General features: G+C 36.7%; 3 protein-coding genes across 3 annotated transcripts in view; 1 reads left to right on the plus strand and 2 right to left on the minus strand.

Annotated features, from left to right (window-relative positions):
- Nucleotides 1–2,202: 2,202 nt before the first annotated feature.
- Nucleotides 2,203–9,020, minus strand: LOC141902394 (DNA-directed RNA polymerase II subunit RPB7). The gene is made up of 8 exons (XM_074790102.1): nucleotides 8,862–9,020; nucleotides 8,537–8,646; nucleotides 8,295–8,454; nucleotides 7,963–8,013; nucleotides 5,273–5,338; nucleotides 3,771–3,842; nucleotides 2,631–2,664; nucleotides 2,203–2,314 (listed from the first exon to the last, which is right to left on the minus strand). The coding sequence occupies exons 1-8, from the start codon at nucleotides 8,871–8,873 to the stop codon at nucleotides 2,301–2,303; spliced, it is 519 nt and encodes a 172-aa protein (XP_074646203.1). The 5' UTR covers nucleotides 8,874–9,020; the 3' UTR covers nucleotides 2,203–2,300.
- Nucleotides 9,021–9,116: 96 nt separating this feature from the next.
- Nucleotides 9,117–11,897, plus strand: LOC141902402 (ribosomal biogenesis protein LAS1L-like). The gene is made up of 10 exons (XM_074790112.1): nucleotides 9,117–9,317; nucleotides 9,401–9,493; nucleotides 9,592–9,738; nucleotides 9,948–10,020; nucleotides 10,096–10,206; nucleotides 10,277–10,500; nucleotides 10,579–10,871; nucleotides 11,067–11,166; nucleotides 11,290–11,435; nucleotides 11,513–11,897. The coding sequence occupies exons 1-10, from the start codon at nucleotides 9,286–9,288 to the stop codon at nucleotides 11,860–11,862; spliced, it is 1,569 nt and encodes a 522-aa protein (XP_074646213.1). The 5' UTR covers nucleotides 9,117–9,285; the 3' UTR covers nucleotides 11,863–11,897.
- A 299-nt stretch (nucleotides 11,898–12,196) lies between these two features.
- The window catches only part of LOC141898566 (testin-like), a 35,080-nt gene continuing 27,768 nt past the window's right edge, over nucleotides 12,197–19,508 (minus strand). Inside the window, exons 6-10 of the mRNA XM_074784535.1 lie at nucleotides 18,569–18,769; nucleotides 15,702–15,876; nucleotides 15,451–15,620; nucleotides 14,789–14,975; nucleotides 12,197–13,863 (exon numbers count right to left, since the gene is read on the minus strand). Coding sequence (XP_074640636.1) covers nucleotides 13,715–13,863; nucleotides 14,789–14,975; nucleotides 15,451–15,620; nucleotides 15,702–15,876; nucleotides 18,569–18,769 — 882 coding nt within the window. The 3' untranslated portion in view covers nucleotides 12,197–13,714. The remainder of the gene's footprint in view (nucleotides 13,864–14,788; nucleotides 14,976–15,450; nucleotides 15,621–15,701; nucleotides 15,877–18,568; nucleotides 18,770–19,508) is intronic.

Below are 19,508 nucleotides of genomic sequence, written 5' to 3' on the forward strand. Positions count from 1 at the left end.
TTTTTTTCTGACAGATGAGAACATTTAAAAATAGTGTTCAGAAATGTATACAGCCTGAAGAGAGCCCAACGCAACATTTCCATTTTCAGCTTTTGATAGAAATTTAATTAGATTACGATCTCATGCTCCCAAATATCGATGCTTTTTGCGCAAAAGCGACAAATTATTGATTAGACGCAACGCTGGCAGACGATAGGGATTTCGTCATCCTTTGTCGTCCTCGACGAAATGCTCTAATATCACTCTAATCCTTCTTCTAGGCGTTAATAGAAAAAAGTACGACCGTTCTAAAGAACCGAATCGTGTAGCCCGATGAGCCAGTCGTTTGTTTGGATAGTAAATAAAACCGATAGCTAAAAACGTGATAAACTGCGCATTCTCGGATCTATTGTGTAGACATAGGAATTGCTAGGTTACAGTAGAAATATCATAACGTGCGAAATGATGAAATAATCAGAAAATTTCTCAACTATCAAACTACGACTCCGTCGGCCATCTTTAATCTCTACAAACATTAAGAATTCGTCGATAATGGATAAGTTACAGAATACACCCCCGTGATTAGAACACAAAAGATATTTCATGCGTGTATTCTGGAAGACACGATACACCGCTAACCATCGAGTCTTTGATCTATTTCATACCCCGCATTAACCGCTCTTTGAGAACCGAAAACTAGTAATTAAAACAATCCCTACCTTTTCTCATACAACACTGGTCGTAGAACAATATATCCAAAGATTCGTATGGCGTGAATAACAGTTCGGAATTTTCCCTATTCGCGTTGGTATGAAATTGATAATTCAAAGTGAAGGTATGTACGTGAAACCAAGGCAAACATTACCAGCTGCACCAAGAGCTTCCATCCCGATATCAAATTTCTAACTATTAAATTCATTGGGGGTGAAATGCGCATGGATGCTGATAACACGCGATGAAACCTCGCTTCAAAAACAATGAACATCATATTGACATCGGGTTACAGCGAACACGACGAGTAGTATAGTCCTATATGAGATGGTCAATCATTAATCACGAACTCTAAAATGTCTAAGAGTGCAGGGTTAAATCTTCTCATAGAATCTGAAAATGCAATGCATTCAATATATATATATAGATATATAGATATATAATTTTTTTGTCAGCCGCACTTTACAATCATTTCTCAATCGAGCAAATAAAATGCATGCGTAGAAATGTAAACATAAAACTGAAAGTCAAACAGTTCTAACATTTTATTTCATAAAATGATATCCGTGGATCTTTGATCGATGCGTAGGGAAGTATTTATACAAATATTACGTTAAACAAATGTCGGTGAAACAAAACGAATTCATAAAACCTGATTTTCGGTGTCTTTTTCCACAGACAAAATGCACAATTGAGTTCGGAATATATAATTGATTGTTCGGTCTATTTGTCAGCTGAAAGCATCCAGTATTTTTATGCACTTGTTTCCGATACTTATCTGTATCTTCATCAAATGTCTCGGATAGAAAATACAATAAATCTGTCATCGGGTCGGAAACTCATTGCAGTAAGTCAATTGAGCGCTTACACAATGAGGAAAATAGTCGCCAGGATTTTGTCGATAATAAGCTTCATTTAAATATGCTCGATATACACGGCTATGTATTTCTGTGTTTGATCTGCAGTCGATAATAAGTTGAAAATGGACTTGATCTTGTATTCTTAATAATTCACGTGTATATATTGGTTATGGGGAGCAAAACGGGCCTTGTCCCTGACGACGAGCTCGTGCAATCACGCTTTTGTCACTTGATGGCGCCATGACGGTCATTCACAGGACGAATCCCTGAATTTTTTATTCGCGAGTCTCCAGCACTGACGACAAACTATGACGTCACTCCTCTGGCTCCGGGGTTTTTAAGTGATCGGGTTCGAATCCCGATATGATATTCCTCCGAGCATGCTGTTGTATGACAAAATTAATGACAGTTCCAAACCATTTTCCGCACTTAATGGCATTTGACATTCTATGATAGTTATTATATATGGATGTAAATCGTAGCGTATTCCATGTTTTTTTAATGGACACTCGATACAGTTTACCTCCGTGGGCGTCAGTGATGGACGAATACGGGATTTGCCTTCGCTAGTTGCAATCTAATCTCTCTTGTCAGCCCCAGGTCTTATTTCCATCGAAAAAAATGCCCCGAATCGAAACAAAAATCGTTTTCTCTCGTGATATTCGAGCCTTTATTGATACAGTAAAAAATATATACAGAGTTAAATGCGACAATTCCCGCGTCACTGGTAAAAACATGACCGAACACATCTCAACTGACCAGACCTGTAAAATAATGAAATACATCAATTGTTTTTCATTTTTTATATTCATTAATACATTCTGGATTTCATTCTGGATTCAAGACAGGCTGGTTATAAAGGAGTCGATCCTGAAGTCAATCCCGTCTGTTGCTCATAAGGAGCATCGTAGATGCGAGACATGTCCTCTAGGTACCTGTTAATTTATTTTATCATGGTCAAAAATGGGGGCGGGGTGATAAAATACAGAATTTCAAGGGGATTTCATGGCATTTCAGGCCATACAGAGAAACATCTGACAGTCACTCGAGCGTCTCTGCCACGTAATACAAAATACGTACCTAAATAATCATCCATCAGAGAACCAATAGCGAACTAAAATTAGACGTAGAGAAAACAAATCATTATTAGAGAATTGCGTTAACGAAGAGTTCGTAAAGATTTGAAGTCTGCTCTATAAACCAGACACACCGATGTCAAGGTCATATATCGACCTATTTTTTGAAAAACGTCAAAAATTGCTTCATTTTTCGGGAAAATCAATTGCGTATTCAGTCAATAGCCAGTAACTTCGGTGTCGTATTATTAAATTTTCGGTGTGAATTTCTGAGCGTGTTAGGTTTATCCGAGCAAACGACCGAACCAGTTCTCAACGATGCGGTGACTTCAATATCCATAAATTTGCGCTCAAATTTCCATAATGTGATAACTCGTGCATTCATTAAAAAGTCATTATTTTTGATTTATCATGGTCAAATGTCAGAATGTGACAAGCACCGTCGAGTAATCTGGAAACAGTCGACATTTTGACGCGTCTCACAATGAATTTGATCCGTAACGAAAAAATCTCAAAAATGATTTTTCTGTCGTTCAAGGCTTTTTGCCCACAGGCTTGCGTGAAGCTGCCAACTTTCTTTTGAAACAGTTCAGTTGACGAGCTCAGAATTTTGACGACTCGGCGTATTATTCTATCAGGATTTAATAGAATAATCCGCCTTGCTCGACATTCTTCTCAAGAATAGGAATACATGCAAACGTTATAGATCAAAGGCGTTAACAAATCAGGGCAATTGGTGACGACACGAAAAGATCATAATCATTCGGTCATTATGATCTTCTTTAGAGCGGAACCTCGTTATAGCGACCTCGGATATAAAGATTTATCGGTTTAGAATTTCGGTCAAAATATGATAATTTTGATAATGATATATATCGGTTATAACGGACAGATTCGCTACTAGTCACCCGGAGGTGGTTGTAACGAGCTTTCATTGTATTAAATATATGAATTGAAATTAGGTATGCGAGAAATATTTGACGAATATAAACCCAATGACAGTCGTGTATCTATGTAGAGATGACGCGTATTTTTTCAAACATGTTTTCAGTACGATAAAGCTGTAGAGAGTATGGGAATATTAGCTGATGAAATATTCGATATTTAATCAGATGTTCACCGTGTATTTATATGATATACTTACAATGTCATTAGCGTCAACTCTTGTTCCAACAATTTTCAGTCGTATTTCATCATCAGGTTGAATCACTACATCCTAATACAAATACAAATACATTTACAATTTGTACAACGACGAATATTCAAATAGTCACAAAATAAAATAACATCAATCCGTAATACTGTATTGCATCATCATCATCATCGTCAATTACAGAACCCCCCTCAATTAACATACACTGTGTATCAAACATTCAGCATTATTGAAAATCAACTGATTCCCCGAACTTTTTTTCACCGTTATTGTCTCATCCAAAAGACGATTTACATTTTCAGTAAATTGTGATTTGGAATTACAAATTGGTACTGAAAAATACAGGTGACTTCGGGTAACATGACCACTCGATAAATCATAAGAGGTCAAAAGAACTGTATTATTTTTATTCACTATTCCGACCCTGGAAGTTTCATTAGTGATCATAGATTCCGCTCTATCACGAGGGATTCAGCAAAAAAAATCTGCTCAACAACTAGAAATTAGAATCCACATCAGAAATATTCAAATAAGTTGATCGGTGATAATAATACGAGGTATCAGGTCTCCTATTACGGCCTACGTGTTTATGGGGTATTCATTTCGATATCATTCCCGAATCACATTTGATACCGACCGCATTACGATGGAGATCAAGTGTGTATAAATTTCACTGAACACAAATTACTCAACCGGGTAGAAATATGAGATGAAATTAATATTTTAGCGATCGGTTTGACAGCTGTGAGCTGCTGGATTCATACAACAACATTGTCACAATTCGGGATCGATTGTGGAGCAATCTCAAGGGGAGCAGTGAAATCCACCTCAATTATGTTCCATAGTGACCCATCGGCAGATAAAGAAAGCTCAGTAATAAATCAGGATAGATTTTCTTGCTGTCAGTAAAGATAAGGGAGAATCTAATTTGCCGGCCCAGCATGCCGGCTCTGGTTCGACTAGGGGTCCTACTGAGACCGTGTCACAGCCAGCCTAGCACCGTAAATAATACACTTTACGCGACTAAAGCTTTTATTAGATCTAAATAATGATAATAATTATTTATATCTATATTACTCAATGTGGTATCATCCTGATAAGTGTATATATTATCAATATCAATTTATCGATGAGTTTCGCAGAAAACACATGTTGTGTGGAGGGATGCTAAAACACTTTTATAACATTCAGACCAATAAGTCCATTCGTCAAAGCTTTTTAAAGTAAAAAGTCAGTAGTTTCCCGGAATCCAAAATTTTCTAAATCAATGATTAAATAAGAAAGCATCAACCACTCAAAATGTTTCAGTTATACAACTTCAAACAGTTTCAGGCTTACAGCGATTTATAGCTACAAAATATTTTCAAAGTTTGAATTTTGAGTTATAGATTTTTTATCATCGATTATAGAGAACAGACTTCAGTTGATTCGTCAATAATTCGACGTGATCTGAAGACAATTCAAATCGTGAAATCTATCGAAGTTTTACAAACCTCTTCCTTAGTTTTGTAGCAAGGTGGATTTGAATTCGAATCAAACTCCATATCAGGTGGAATACTCTGAAAAATAGGATGATTTCATAATCAACAAATATTACAGACAAATCACGATAGGTAAAACACAATATCCGTGTTGACGCGATGAGGAGAGAATCCCACAATGATAATAAAAAGTCCGAAAATGAAACTTCGAGATAGTAGTTTATTCAACGTTTCGACTATATCCTAATAGTCATAATTCGACTATATCCTATATCCTAATAGTCATTATTCCTGAAGATGACTATTAGGATATAGTCGAAACGTTGAATAAACTACTATCTCGAAGTTTCATTTTCGGACTTTTTATTATCATTGTGGGATTCTCTCCTCATTACAGACAAATATGTAAAATAAAATTCCTTTTTCCTAAACTTTCTTCCACATAATTATCACCGATCGTTGTGAAAATCAAATTCACGAAAACAATTTTTGAAAGTGCTCTACTTTCGCGAAGTATGCAGGCGCGAAAAAACCTGATAGCTAGAGGAATAGATGATGTTTTAATTGATTGAAGGTTTTCACAAACATGCAAAACATCTAATAATGTCTAATACTGTCTAATCTATAACAAAGGAAATGAACGTTGAGGCTTCTTTTGAACGAGTTAATTGGCTTATGGTACACCTTTCCATATTACAAAACAAAGTAACTTCGACATCGACGTTTTCTTCATTAAACAATTCGTTTTCTTTGATTGAGTGTAAATCATCACCGTCGTATAGAAGTCTCATCCACGGCGAGATGGTTTTGATGTCGGTTTCAAAGACGAGTTTGAGTTCAGTAAAGGTTAATGAAGTCTTTCTCGGCGCGGACAGACGTTCTTCCTACGTTGAATAAGTTTTAAAAGAAACTTTGCCACGAGCGCCGGAATCTGGCATGTAAAAATACCAGCGGTGAATTCATTTTCAAAATCGATGTTTTAATAGAATTTCAAACATTTTGGATCGTTAAAAATCGGACCAAATTTTTACGAAACTGGAAACTAGTTTTCAGAAGAAATTCACATCTACCTGAACTAAAAATCATAATGAAACTGATTAAGAAAACAGCGCAACCTGCTGGCATTAGCGGGCTCGATTTACACTAAATCCCGAAGGACAAGTGAACAAATAACAAAAAACCAGATCAGTTTTCGCGAAGACACGAGTAGCGAACGAACAAAACGGGAGAGTATCATATGAATACGTACAGGTCCCTAGAAACTGCGCTAATCAGCAATATTGATTTACCGTTTCGGTTACTTTAGAAGAGCAAAAAAAAACTGCCGAAATGGCAGAAAAGCCCTTGATATTTCATACAAATCTGACTGCTGTATATTACTTACAAGCGTAGGGACTGATATCACATGTTAAAAGCTGTTCCCTCGTTACAAGGGAAGTGCATTGAGACCGACTTCAGTTAGAATGTCAAAATCAATGCGACGAAGATGAGATAATCGTGTTTGCCACGCTCCCTTTGAACGAGCCGCTACCATAGAAATGAAGTTTTCATTTTATAACCCAGTCGATAAATAGATACTTCCAGATTCGTAGCCGGAGCTTGTTTTAAAGTTTGAAAACTTTTTGACGCGATCGTAACATGTCGTACAAATAGAAATCAATAACTGGTGAAGTGTATTTTGATATTTCACCGTCAGGTGACGCTAGACTAAGAGCAAGGAAGGGGACAGCGTTTACACGAACTCATCCACTATTCCCGATTCATATAAATTCTAATTTCAGGTGAAACAATTCGAAAAAAGTGTCGATCTTTGCAGCACGAGGAATGACTGACGAAATCAGATTATCCGACACAGTGTATAAGATATTTAAGAAGCTCAGTGGATGAGAGAGGAGAGAGCATGGATAGGCCATTATCAGTTATTATCTCGCATTCATTCGCGTATCAAATCAGAACTGTCGTCTCATCAATCAAATATATACATCATACATTTAGATGGATTGATATTTTAATAGAGGCTGATGATATTTTTTGTATGTATTGAGCCACGCAATACATAGAATGAGATACAAACTTAAATTATGATTTCAAAAATTATGATTTCGCAAAAGATTCAAATTTCATATTTTCTCTTTTTTTATGTAATTTCAGAATCAAGTTTAATTTCATTTCTTTATTCCCGATGTAACATCATACGTGCAAATTCCGTTCCCATCTATACTAATGAAATCATAGCCAAAAAATCACCGGTAGTACATTATAGGCCTATTGCATCTATTTTCAGTTCAAAAAGGCCACAATTGACAGATACAGTTCAACTGTCTCATTACAGACAGACTTTGCTGCACATTTGAGATTATGCAATTTTGCTGCGGGGAAGATTTTACTTCCAAGAAAATTATGTTCGAGAAGAGGCCAAAGAGATCTTGCTTATTGAATTTCAACCTCAAACATGAGATATTCGAGAGTCACTCTTCAAACTCTACATTCAATCATCGCACGACGCAATTATTCGATATAAGATTTTTTTTAGATTCTTCTATTAAAGTAAATCGTATTAAGAAATAAAATCTCATTAAGTTTAATTCATGCTTAATAATTACAGATCGAAGTTGCACTGTTACGGAATAATCAACTTTCCAAAGTAACAGTTTTTATGTTATTTAAAAGAGAAGAAATTTAAAATGTTTAACACAACTTACATGTTTTGATATAAAACAGGATAATGGACCAATTTCTGTAAACAGTCCAACCTGAAATAAAGATAATCGGACTACTGATTATTCTGCCATCTATCTGACAAACCTGATCATACAGCATCAGACCAGCATTAACGACCCAGTCCTACAGTTGTTACACCGAACTCAAAAGTTATAGATCTAAAGTGAAAATTTGATTTGATTTAAAACATTTGGAAATCAACTATATTTTACAAGATCTCAGAATGTGGAGAACTGGGTGCTGAACAGGAGAACTAGCGCTGGTCTGATTCAATTCGATATAATCCCTAAATTCTCGAAGAAATTTCTCCTACCTTATTAACCTGAGTAACTACAGCGTCGAGAACCTCTCCTTTAAACGGACGAAAAACTATAGCTTTATATTTAACGGGATAAAGAACGAATCCGCGACCGGGTTGAATATAACCAGCACCGATATTATCTATCGTCGTTACAGCTATTACAAATCCATACCTACAAATAGTGATAACTAAATCATTTCCTTTGTTTCGATGATGAAATCATTTATTTTGCGTTGGGTTCCATTAAAACTCACTTGCCAGTGCAGGTACCTTCAACTTCAGTGAAGAGTTTCTGTTTTACGGTGTTCAGAAGATTTGGGCCGAAATATCGAGGATGCAACAGAATTTCATGTTCAAGAGAAACCTAGAAATAAAAGTCAGGAGTTTAGTGAGAAGAAAGAAATAGAAGGGGTACGGATTCATACCACATGGAGACAGGAAGAAACTGGATGACAGGGTCCAGGCCCCAAGCGAAATAGAGGGAGAGTAGAGGAGAATGAAAAGATGGTGGAGACCGGACAACAAAACAATTGAAAAACGAAATACATTCAGATGAATTCAACTAAAATCATTTCTTACGTGATAAAACATTGTGTAGATGTTTTTTAATTCCAGTCAAACTCGATTTTACTCTGAATATCCACAGAATCGATGACAAATTAGAGAAAAAAGCATAAAATTACAAATACTTCCGGGTTGCTAATTTCAAAGTGCGCCACCTGGTGTCATCAACACATTCCTAAAATATCGCGCAGGATAACTAGACTGGGCGCCTCCGACTCTACACAGTTCAGCATAAGCCGCTAGTAAGTGGTGGCAGCACCGTACGGCGATTAAGAGCAGAGAGCAGGTTTCGCGTGGACCAAAATGAAATAAGAGATTAAATTCGTCAAATTACGGCTGTTTTTATAAATCCTTCGGATGAAATAAATAATCAGCATCAACAAACCCAACAATTTTTTAAACTGGTCGAGAATAATTGAACCAGGAACTCGTGTTAATAATGGAATACCGAATAGTCGGCTGGTTTGATAGGTAATTAAATTAATTGTTATTGATTAATTGACGTACCGCATACTTCTCGTTAATTAATCGAAATTATTAATTGATTTATTTAGTAACGAATGGAATCAGGTTTATAACGAACTGTTCAGCAAAAGCAAATCAAAGAGAAAACATGCGTTGAGACGTATTGATGTGTGGAAAAGCAGGTCAGTCCCCCCTCGGGCTGCCGGGCGGGGAATCTCTGATCAGTTGTGAAACTAGAGTCTTTATTAATCAAATAATTGTTGATGTAATTTGTTTTCAGAATGATTAATAAACTATCGGCGTCTATAGAATGTACAGCTCTGTTGATTCAGGCTGTTTTAGATGATGAAGAATCGAGCAGTGAATCAGAGAACAGAAGCGCTGTCGACACTAAACTGCGTATGAACTATTCTATGGCTCTAATCAGGTATTTTACAATAGAGAGTCTCGGATGATAACACCCCATCCCTGCTTGAACTGCCCTGTAATTCGCCTCTCTGATAGAATTCATCAGTCCCTCAGATGAAATCTGAGTCAATGTAGAAATTTCTTCTCCTGTTTGATTCTCATCTTATTGCTTTCGGTTTATCATGAATTTCGGTCCAATATTTGATTTATTTTCTATTCTATCTGTAGATTTGTGAATGCAATGACTGAAACGCTACAGAACCGCGAATACGCCCAGCCTGTACATAAAATAGCTGAATCGGTGCGTTCTATTTCAGTCGGTGTTCATTTCAAACTCTCATGTTTCCCTGAAACTCAAATTTTGAATTTATTTTAGATGGGTTTACCGGAGTGGTTAGTAGAACTGCGTCATCAGGCGAGTCATTCCGCGCTTCCTTCATTGGAAATACTGAGATGTGGAGCCGAGTTCTCTTTAAACTGGCTCAAGGTAAAAATAAACTCAGAAAATCCTATTATTCGTTATCATTCAGAAGTTAATGTAAGGCTTTATTTTATAGGCGGAATATTGGGAATCTCATTTAGACTCGACGCAAGGAATAGAATTAACGCCTCATCAGAAACAAGAACTTTCATTTAGACTCGAAGATACATTTGTAATATATATGCAAGAACAATACGAGGTGTGCGATTACCAGGCAAAAAATATAACACTCAGCAGCACTGACAGACAAAGAATACGCACCTCATTGGAGGAAATGGAGCGACTTGTTTCTATAGATTGGTATGATGATATCAGCGTTTTGAATTGATGAAATTATTGTAAACTTTCATAAACAGATCGATTACTGTTTGATTCTAGTGAGTTGGCGATAGATGTGATAATGCAAGATGGCTATCTGACACCAACCGTAGAACAGCTATCAGCACTCGGAATAGATGTGGACGAATTGATCTCATCGGAAAACCCTTCATTACCGCAGAAAGTGAAGAAAATCTGGATTCCTACGTTGAAAGTTCTGAATAAATTGGAAATGATTCAAGCATTAGTTGAGTCGATATTGAAAGTAATACCAATGTCGACCGGTTTAAGACTGATATTACTAAATGGTTGGATTGATGAAATTCTCTACGCTTTAAATAATCACGCAAATGGTAAATATAACAATTCAGATATATACCTGTAACGATCAGGGGTCAGTTGCTCAAAATTTGGTTAGAGTTACCCAGCGGATAGTGACGATTAAAAGTTAATCGTATTTATCCGCCAGTTATCTTTGACCAACCTATGAGCAACTGGCACCAGGAATTTAAAAATCGGTTAATTTTAGTGTTGATTGTGTTTTGTAGGTAAAAGAGAGAAGATTTTACCGATATTCCAATGTTTAGATTGGAATGTTTTAACGAAATACGTCGATGTTGATTCCGAACAAAATTCATTATTTCAAAGGTCAGAAAATCGATTAATTTCAGGTACTACAACCAAACTGTGCTTACCTCAGACCCGTCAGATCTGAGGTACTGTAAATGTGGTTCAGAGAATTAATTGTGAAAATGCAAACGTTTCTTGCAGAATTTTGGAAGTTTCTAATTTGTCCGAAGCTCAGAAAAGCACGGTAATGAAATTAACAGATATTTACACGAATACCGGTCCACAGAGAACCCCCAGACAACCTTCTGACGATGATCACAGAATTTATACCATTCATGATTTCACAGGTAAAATCTCTACTGTTTCACATGAATTTCATGATTAAATCTAATTTCACTGATCGAAGTAATAATTTTTATTTCAGAGCTGTCGTCGAAAAATACGAAAAAGGAAAATAATTCAAAGAAAATAGACATACACGCAGTAACCTCGTGCCCAGTTACATCACCGTGGCAACGCTGCAACAATAATACAGACTGGTCTCAATATCCGATCGGATCGGCTCCTGATGTTAGCGTAACGTATAGGAATATGGAACTGTGGCAGGATGAGGATTATAACTCATCATCCTCATCTGAGGAGGATGAGGAACATATAACTGAGGATCTAGAGGATATGTCTTACATGTGTTCAGTGAATGACATTTCACGAACTAGTCGCCGCTTTACGAGGGAACGAATTGAAGAAATCTTATCAAAAGTGACTCCCCTGTAAAACAGACAGAATAATAAAATACTTTACCATGAAATTGGAAAACAACTTTTAAATTCTTTTTACTGCAATGGATTTCTCAGTGAGATGACCGAGGACGTCATTTCTCAAATGGCGAGGAAGGATCTGTAACACCGAGACGACTCTGTTTCTATATTCATCATGCGATCATTCAATTATTACGTATGCATTAAGTTAAGATCTTTCCACGCTTTGTGCGCAAAAGCGACCAGTTTTTCCAATACTTTGAGTCTATTAGTAAGCAACTGCACTAAGACCCTCCCCTAATGCCAACGAAATAAATGAACGACCAATAACTGAAACATAAAACACCATGTCTTTTAAAAGTAACATATATTTATTGCTAAAGAGCCAGAAGATTCATCATTGAGGCGCGGTAAACAATAAAATAAATCTTTTTTTATGAACAATCCAACAGGCCAAAGATGCTATTTAAAACTAAAAAAGCGAACTGCGCTCAGTACATACAGTTTCATATATAACCGCAATCACAGCATAGTAAATCTAGAGTATTACGTTATTTTCTAGAAGTTCAATTGTTTTTCTACGCTAGTTATTCATTCAGTTTCTAAAGATATGCCAGGGGCAGATCCAGGGTCCAATCTTGTCTACTGGTACCTCGCCAATGAAAAAAGACCCCCTAGCACAAACACCCCCCTACCCCCATCCTAAAACTCAGTGATTTAGTGTACTCCGAGATTTACTCTTGGTTTCCAAAGCCATTTAGAATTTGTTCAAGGGCATTTCAGATATTTTGAGTGCCATGTGTGAAGCACCCTGGATCCCCCTGATGCTATAGAATCCATTAATTCAGCAGAAGCGATTAAATTACTATCATTATTATCATTACATAGTGTATCGGTATTTCATGAGGAAAACATCAATTCAATCAGTTCATTGAGACCAGTTCTTACACAACGCCGAATTTCCTTGTATTTACATCGCGACTCAATCACCGCTTGGTTTTTATTTACATGTGGTGGATGCTATAATATATATGTGTATTCATATCATACGTGGTTGAAATATCACAGTTCAAAATATCTGGGTATCATAAAACAACCCATCATGCCGTAGAGCGCCCTCAAGTGGTCCGTTATTGATAATGATATAAGATGTACACTATGTTTCTGTGAATGTTAGAACTGGTCACATTAAACATAGAAAATTGATGTTTCTTTTACGAAGCACAATTTCAATAAAACTAGCACAACCTTATTATTCCTACCATCCATTTACTAGAATTATCTATTTTCACTCATTTCTCGAAAAACACATTTCGCTGTTACTCATTAATTACGGCTTGTTGCGGGTTTTAAAAGCAATTTTCGCGACACACGAAGAACGATTTACACGAAGACGGTATCGCACAAATAGAAATGCAGGTCAGATTAGTAATGACTTAGAGAAAGAGAGATGGTGGCAGGTATTAATCAATTTTTATAAAATACTGAACAACCGACCGACATAAATTAATCATTTACTATTTACAAACTCTAGTAGGTAACATTTCATTGATTAAAAGAGACTCAGTTGATACTTGCTTCATTCATAATACACACCATGTATTCTTTACAATAACCGGTTTTCTTCATTAAAATCAAGTTGTTGCATTTAATACCCATTCGGTTTTTAAATGTAATACCAATTAATTAAATTACTTGTAGTGCAATCTCCTAAATTATGAAATATATAAGTTATATTCATTAATGAACTCGTTGTATTATGGGTATGCGTCTTCTTTCGTCGCGAAAAAAGATACAAGGCCATAAAATCCGAAAGCTTCATCTAGATTTCGGCTGAATGCCGACCCCGATGTGTTTGGATCAGTTGTTTAAGATCGGCCGCAAGTTGGGCACAGAATATCAGCACCATCAGTGAGGAATCCTCGCCCGACTAAAGACGTGTTACACTTGTAACAGTTGAAGCAGTCACTGTGCCAATGACGTTCCTCAAACGAAATGAATTTCGTGCTGCCAATACCTACAAAAAAACGATAAATCATTTATAAATCATTTGTCACAAACATCTGCCAAATATTCTCTCAAATAGTTTATGTTAATGGTCAATTTACTGCTAATTCTGTTTACGCAGTTATCAACTTGCTGCCTGCACCCTCGCCCCCTCATGCAATCACCATACGATCGGCGAATAGTAACCACACTCAAACGTGGAGAATGGATGATATAATAAAAAGTCGAGAGTTCGAAACATTGTATCATTTTAAAGTTTTGATTAGATATATTTTTGGTTTTAAAACTTTTAGATCTGTACATATTGGGTTTTTATTCTATCATAATGGGTGAAGTTTGAGCTGTTGAGGTCTAGCGCAGTTTTCATAAGGATGGTTGATGGGATAGACGGCAACTTTTCTGAGTGGATAAAACAGCAGATTGTCTTAGCGTTACAGAGAGTAGAGTCTGAGAGTAGCAGAGAGGTAATTGTCTGAAAGTTACATACAGCAGGTATCAGTAGTCTTAGGGAGTAGGCTGATCGACAGCTGCATCAGTTTGAAGAAAGAATATCTGGATACGGTATGTTAATTTCAAATTCATTCTATCTGTTATCAAATTCAAATTCAAATTAATACTTAGCAATCCAGTTATTCCATATTATACAATGTGTACAAAATGACATAATCTTGTAAAAACTGTATTGCTGCGGCTGATGACTCGTAAATAGATGAGTATTAATCAGACAACATGACTGTATTCATTCGAGTGGAAAATAGCCGGAAATATTGACCTCGATCGAGAGAGGAGAGAGAGATTTCCAGCCATTAATTGATTCATAATTCATGATTCAGGACATACTATAATCTACTCCATGATCGATAAACTAACAACAATTTCAGATCATCTTCGGAGAGAGATATCTAATCCTATATCATATATATATATATATTTACCAGTGATTGGTTTAGTGCATTTACAGCACTTCTTGGCGAACAGTTCACCGTAGCAGTTAGCGCAATATGGTTTCTCATCCTTCGATGTAAACTTTTGGCCGGCTAATTCCAGGTTACAATTTGTGCAGGCGAAACATTCACGATGGAAAGGATTTCCCTTGTAGGTAACGCCACCTTTATTAATCACCTGAAACGAGAGGCATTGATAGAAACCTTGTAATGAAGTTTCAAATGACAATCACATAGGAATCACTTGTGCAACCGGCATTGCTGACAGTCACAGGGGTGTGTTGGTCGACAGGCTCCACAATCCTCGCTGATAGTCGCAAGACTGGCAAACGCTTAATGAATATCTTGCTAAGAAGACTCGCGCAATATAATTTTGAAAATTCAGTTCAATGAATTTTTCAATGACCACAGCTTGATGACTTTCCATGACCACAATGAACACTCCCCACTAAACTCCCCACAAAACGAATCTTTCTTCCACCTGCCTTTTCAGAAAGAATGGCTAATTTCATCAGAATATGCAATTTCAAGTGAATTTTGCTGAGATGGTGAATATATTTTGTCATGCGCAGTTTGATCGGGTAGATTTAATTTTGTCGACTGGAACCAAACAACACGGAGATTACCACGTATTTCTAATCAATCTTACTCACCCCATTGCACTTCTGACAGCGCTGGGCAAACTGCTCCTCATAACACGGTATACAAACAACATCATTATCCTTCGGGATAAAACTTTTACTGCCGATCGGCTGCTTGCAAACCAAGCAACAAAAGCAGTTGTCGTGCCATTGCTTATTCTTGTATTCAAATTTCTTCATACCTGAAATAAATCGAGAATCATATTTGAGGACCCCTGCCACGATCCGGTTAGGTCGTTTCGAATGCGTCAACCGCGACTTACCAGCCTTGAATATGTCTCCGCAGCCATCGCAGCGAGGAGCGAAATTCTTGTCGTGACAATCGGGACAGTACAACTTGTCATTCTTAGAAGCAAAGTGTTTGTCAACGAGGGAACATTGACAATCACAACACTTGAAACAAGCCTCGTGCCAATGTCTTTCCTTGTAGGACAGGTCCTGAAATACAGCAATAATAATATGCTATAGAGAATTTAATATAGTATATATATAATATAATAGAAAAATAATAAATTTAATTTGGAAAATTTTTGAAATTCAAACATCTGGACCCAGTTGCACAGTGTGACATGCGTCTCAAGTTGTTGAATTGGCTATAAGAACCAAAACAGGCTCAGGCTGATCCTGAACTTAAACCGGGATTCTGCAACTGACACCGGAAACATGTGGGAGATTGGACAGGTAAACCTTGCGCAGGAACAAACAATCCTGGCCCCAGGTCTCCGCAATTTTCATTAAGACCATTACTTTCAGTCAGTTCATTAATATCGTTATAGTAGAGCGTGATACAAAGTCGTCGATGCTTTCAGAACGATCGACTAAGATTAATATGCAGAACACTTCAAATTTACAGCATATCGTCGTTGAGATTTTATTGAAGTATCAGCGATTTCGATATTGTGTAGAATCGGTTTCAATCTACGCAGTGTCAACATCGCTGATGATTACTGGAGTTAGAGAGAGATAATCTGAGAATTGCTGGTTCTCTGTGATCGCAATGAGAGCTATTAACAGCCCCTAATGTATAATCATTCCTGAGCATGAATATATCACAACCGATACGGCCTATAACTAACAGATTCCCGACTAACAGTTTCCTCTGAGGCATTTCGCAATGCTAACGGGTTGTTTTATTACTATTTCTTGCATTCAATGGTAGCATTGGTCTTTTAAATCTCTAAAATTGTTTGGTTCAACATTTCTCCTTTTAATTGACCATTTCTTTTTCAATTCGTAAATTTGGACCAAGTTCCATAGCTGTTGGTTGAGATTCGACTCAAAAGAGTTAAATCATTAGAATTGAAGCAACTATTGAACTCTTAGAGTTCAGCTCAGTGGAATCAGGTTCAGAATGTTAGATCTGAGTGGTCTAACTAATCATGATATTTTTCAGTCTCTCATTCATGACTACTTCTTTATTTGGAAATGACTTTTAGCATTCAATATCAGGTGCCCACATTCGTCTGACATCAAGACTGTTGATTTAATGTCTCTATAGAACATAAAATCGTAGAGAAACTTATCTGAAGTTATATACGACGACGATGACGATGACGACGATGGTGTAATTACGGAAGTCGTGAAAGAACGTTCATCTTGGAGAATAAATCAATGAGAATGAATCCTTACGAGTAATCAAATAGAAAGGTCAATTGCTAATTACGAACTATCAAGATTCTTTTCGGTAATAAATACGCCGTGATATCATCTTCTAAACGACGCGATATATCAGATATTTCGTCATCAAAAATTAATGGTTCGTGTATTATTTTATACCGTTTTGGGAGAAGTTATAAAACTTTACGGAGTAATAATGAAGATATTAAATGCATTTGGGCGAACACAAATATTTCTCATCACGATTGGTTGTCGCAAGATTAAAAGATAAAAGAGGCAGCTGAAATACTGAGGGATCCAGGGACACCGTACCCACTCGGGGAAACGCTGGACAATCTGATAATTTGACACCCCCTGGATTTCCAAATATAGACCAATGACCTTGAAACTTTGAAAGATAGATATCTCCTGATGAGACTTGGTTAAAGTAAGATTAAAGGGTTGGATAGAATGGAAATGTTATTCCTCTGATAAGGAAGCTAGCGTCGTGGCTGTCAATTTTTATGGGACTATAAATAGTCAATCTCCTAAAATGATTGAATCAGAAAAAGAAATATCGCAAGGAGAAGAACGTCTCTCCATCTCCACTGAGAGTAAAATCAAATATCATGTGATAAGAAAATTTTATGCAAAAACAGTGTTAATAAATATTGCTTGAAGAGCCGCTCTGTGGCAATCAGTTTAAAGCAGCTTTTCAGACAGCGTCAGACTTGTGTAACCATAAATTGATCTTTAGGTCAATAGAAAACGGAAACCTATTCGTGACTTGCATCGATTCAAGATTTTCCTGTTTTTAGCGCTATATTTAAACTGGTAAAAGACGATGATTTGTGAAAGATGAAATGCTTTTATAACGGAACAAGTAGAAAGGAGTGTTTAACCTTTTTGTACATATGTTTGCTATCGGTGCTGGAGATGGATGAAAGCCTACTTATATTTTCAGTGTAAATAAGACATTTGAGTAATCAAGATGAAATCATCACCTAAGTATGTGAGAGGTATCTGAGACTTTGTCCCTAATACAGGTGATGTATTTACTGTATCGCATTTCAAGAAGCAGCTTTTGAACTGATTTATTGACAACATTTCTAACTGCAATTCACATTGAATTTATTACAAAGGCTAATTTCATGGTTTTCTTGAATTGAGAATCCAGTCAGTAAGTTTAGAATATTCTGCACTTCTTAATGTCCCCATAAAGGTAATTTGTGACATTTGCAAATGACAAAAAGATGCTTCTTGTTTATGAATTATTAGGAAGCTCGAATGCTCTATGACTAATACTCGTATCGACTGCAAAATATGCCATAAACTATACACGAGTTTAGGAAAACTGTCGATGGACCGGATCAGGATTATGTGAAATGCTTCACTCAACATCCATTAGTTCAAGGATTGTATGATTCGTCTCAATCACCCAGCAGCGCAAATTTCAGTTCTACCCGTCAAAAAGCAACAGCGTATAATCTCGTAGTAGAAAATGCCTGAGGATACAATCTCTTTTTTCTTTTACCTTGGAATCAGTTCCAATCGGTTTCTTGCATTCTTCGCAGGTATTGGCGAAGTTATCTTCGTAGCATTTTATGCAGTACGGCTTCTCCTCTCTGAGAATGTATCGATGTCCCGTCAGAGACTTGTCACAGTTGAAACAACTGAAGTGTCCACTATGCCAGTCTTGTTCCATTGCTTTTGTATATTCACCGAAGAATATTAACTGAAATGAGAAGAAACAAAGAGTCGCGTTCGATTAGATACGATTCTCCTTCTAGGACGATCATGGCTTATATTTACTCAGTTCTCATACATACAACATCGCACATGGAAATACCCAGATATGAAACATTCGATGCCAAGGTTTGACAGCAGCTGGGGGTTTAACATTTTAACCTTGTAGAGTTGAATACTGGTACATATACCAAAATAAACTCTCTAGCTATAAGTTTACAGTTCCTCAGTAAGTTTGGAATCTAGAGCTGTTCATTTCTAATGCTTTAACCCTGGTCCAATCATAAGCTCAGAGAATCACGAAACCATGTCCAGTGTTTCAGCCCCACAGTAAAATCATTCATTCCAAGACTACAGAACCATAGATAACTTTAATTGAAAACACAATGCACACCCAAACTAGCTACATCATGATCATGTGTACACTGGCAGCATTGGTATTACTGGTCAGTGAATTCTGTTTATTCTCTGGTTGGTTGTGTTCGGGTATAAAATCCATCTAATCGATCTCTATGTGTAGAGACCTGAAAGAGATTGATCTGCCAGTGTGCGGTGGTTTTACCTAATGATTCATTACTGAAATTACCTTGAACTCAAAAAATTGTAACCTCGCAATAACCTGAAAACAGTATCTGTTCATATCGCTTAAAAATACCTTATATTCATATAATAACTAGAAGCTAAATAACTGAGCAGGTAAATCATGATTTTTGAGCTTTTTTTGAATA

This window comes from Tubulanus polymorphus, chromosome 1 (assembly GCF_964204645.1).
Source record: "Tubulanus polymorphus chromosome 1, tnTubPoly1.2, whole genome shotgun sequence".
Taxonomy (NCBI): domain Eukaryota; kingdom Metazoa; phylum Nemertea; class Palaeonemertea; order Tubulaniformes; family Tubulanidae; genus Tubulanus; species Tubulanus polymorphus.

Bases quoted from the DNA above. Each gene is read 5' to 3' on its own strand.
- LOC141902394 (XM_074790102.1), bottom strand. The intron at 8,455-8,536 runs GTGAGTTTTAAT...CACTATTTGTAG, and splicing joins GAAGGTACCTGCACTGGCAA to GTATGGATTTGTAATAGCTG. The intron at 5,339-7,962 runs GTAAGTTGTGTT...CCTATTTTTCAG, and splicing joins CCTGTTTTATATCAAAACAT to AGTATTCCACCTGATATGGA.
- LOC141902402 (XM_074790112.1), top strand. From the start codon at position 9,286: ATGGAATACCGAATAGTCGGCTGGTTTGATAG. The intron at 9,739-9,947 runs GTATTTTACAAT...TTCTATCTGTAG, and splicing joins TATTCTATGGCTCTAATCAG to ATTTGTGAATGCAATGACTG. The intron at 11,436-11,512 runs GTAAAATCTCTA...TTTTTATTTCAG, and splicing joins TACCATTCATGATTTCACAG to AGCTGTCGTCGAAAAATACG.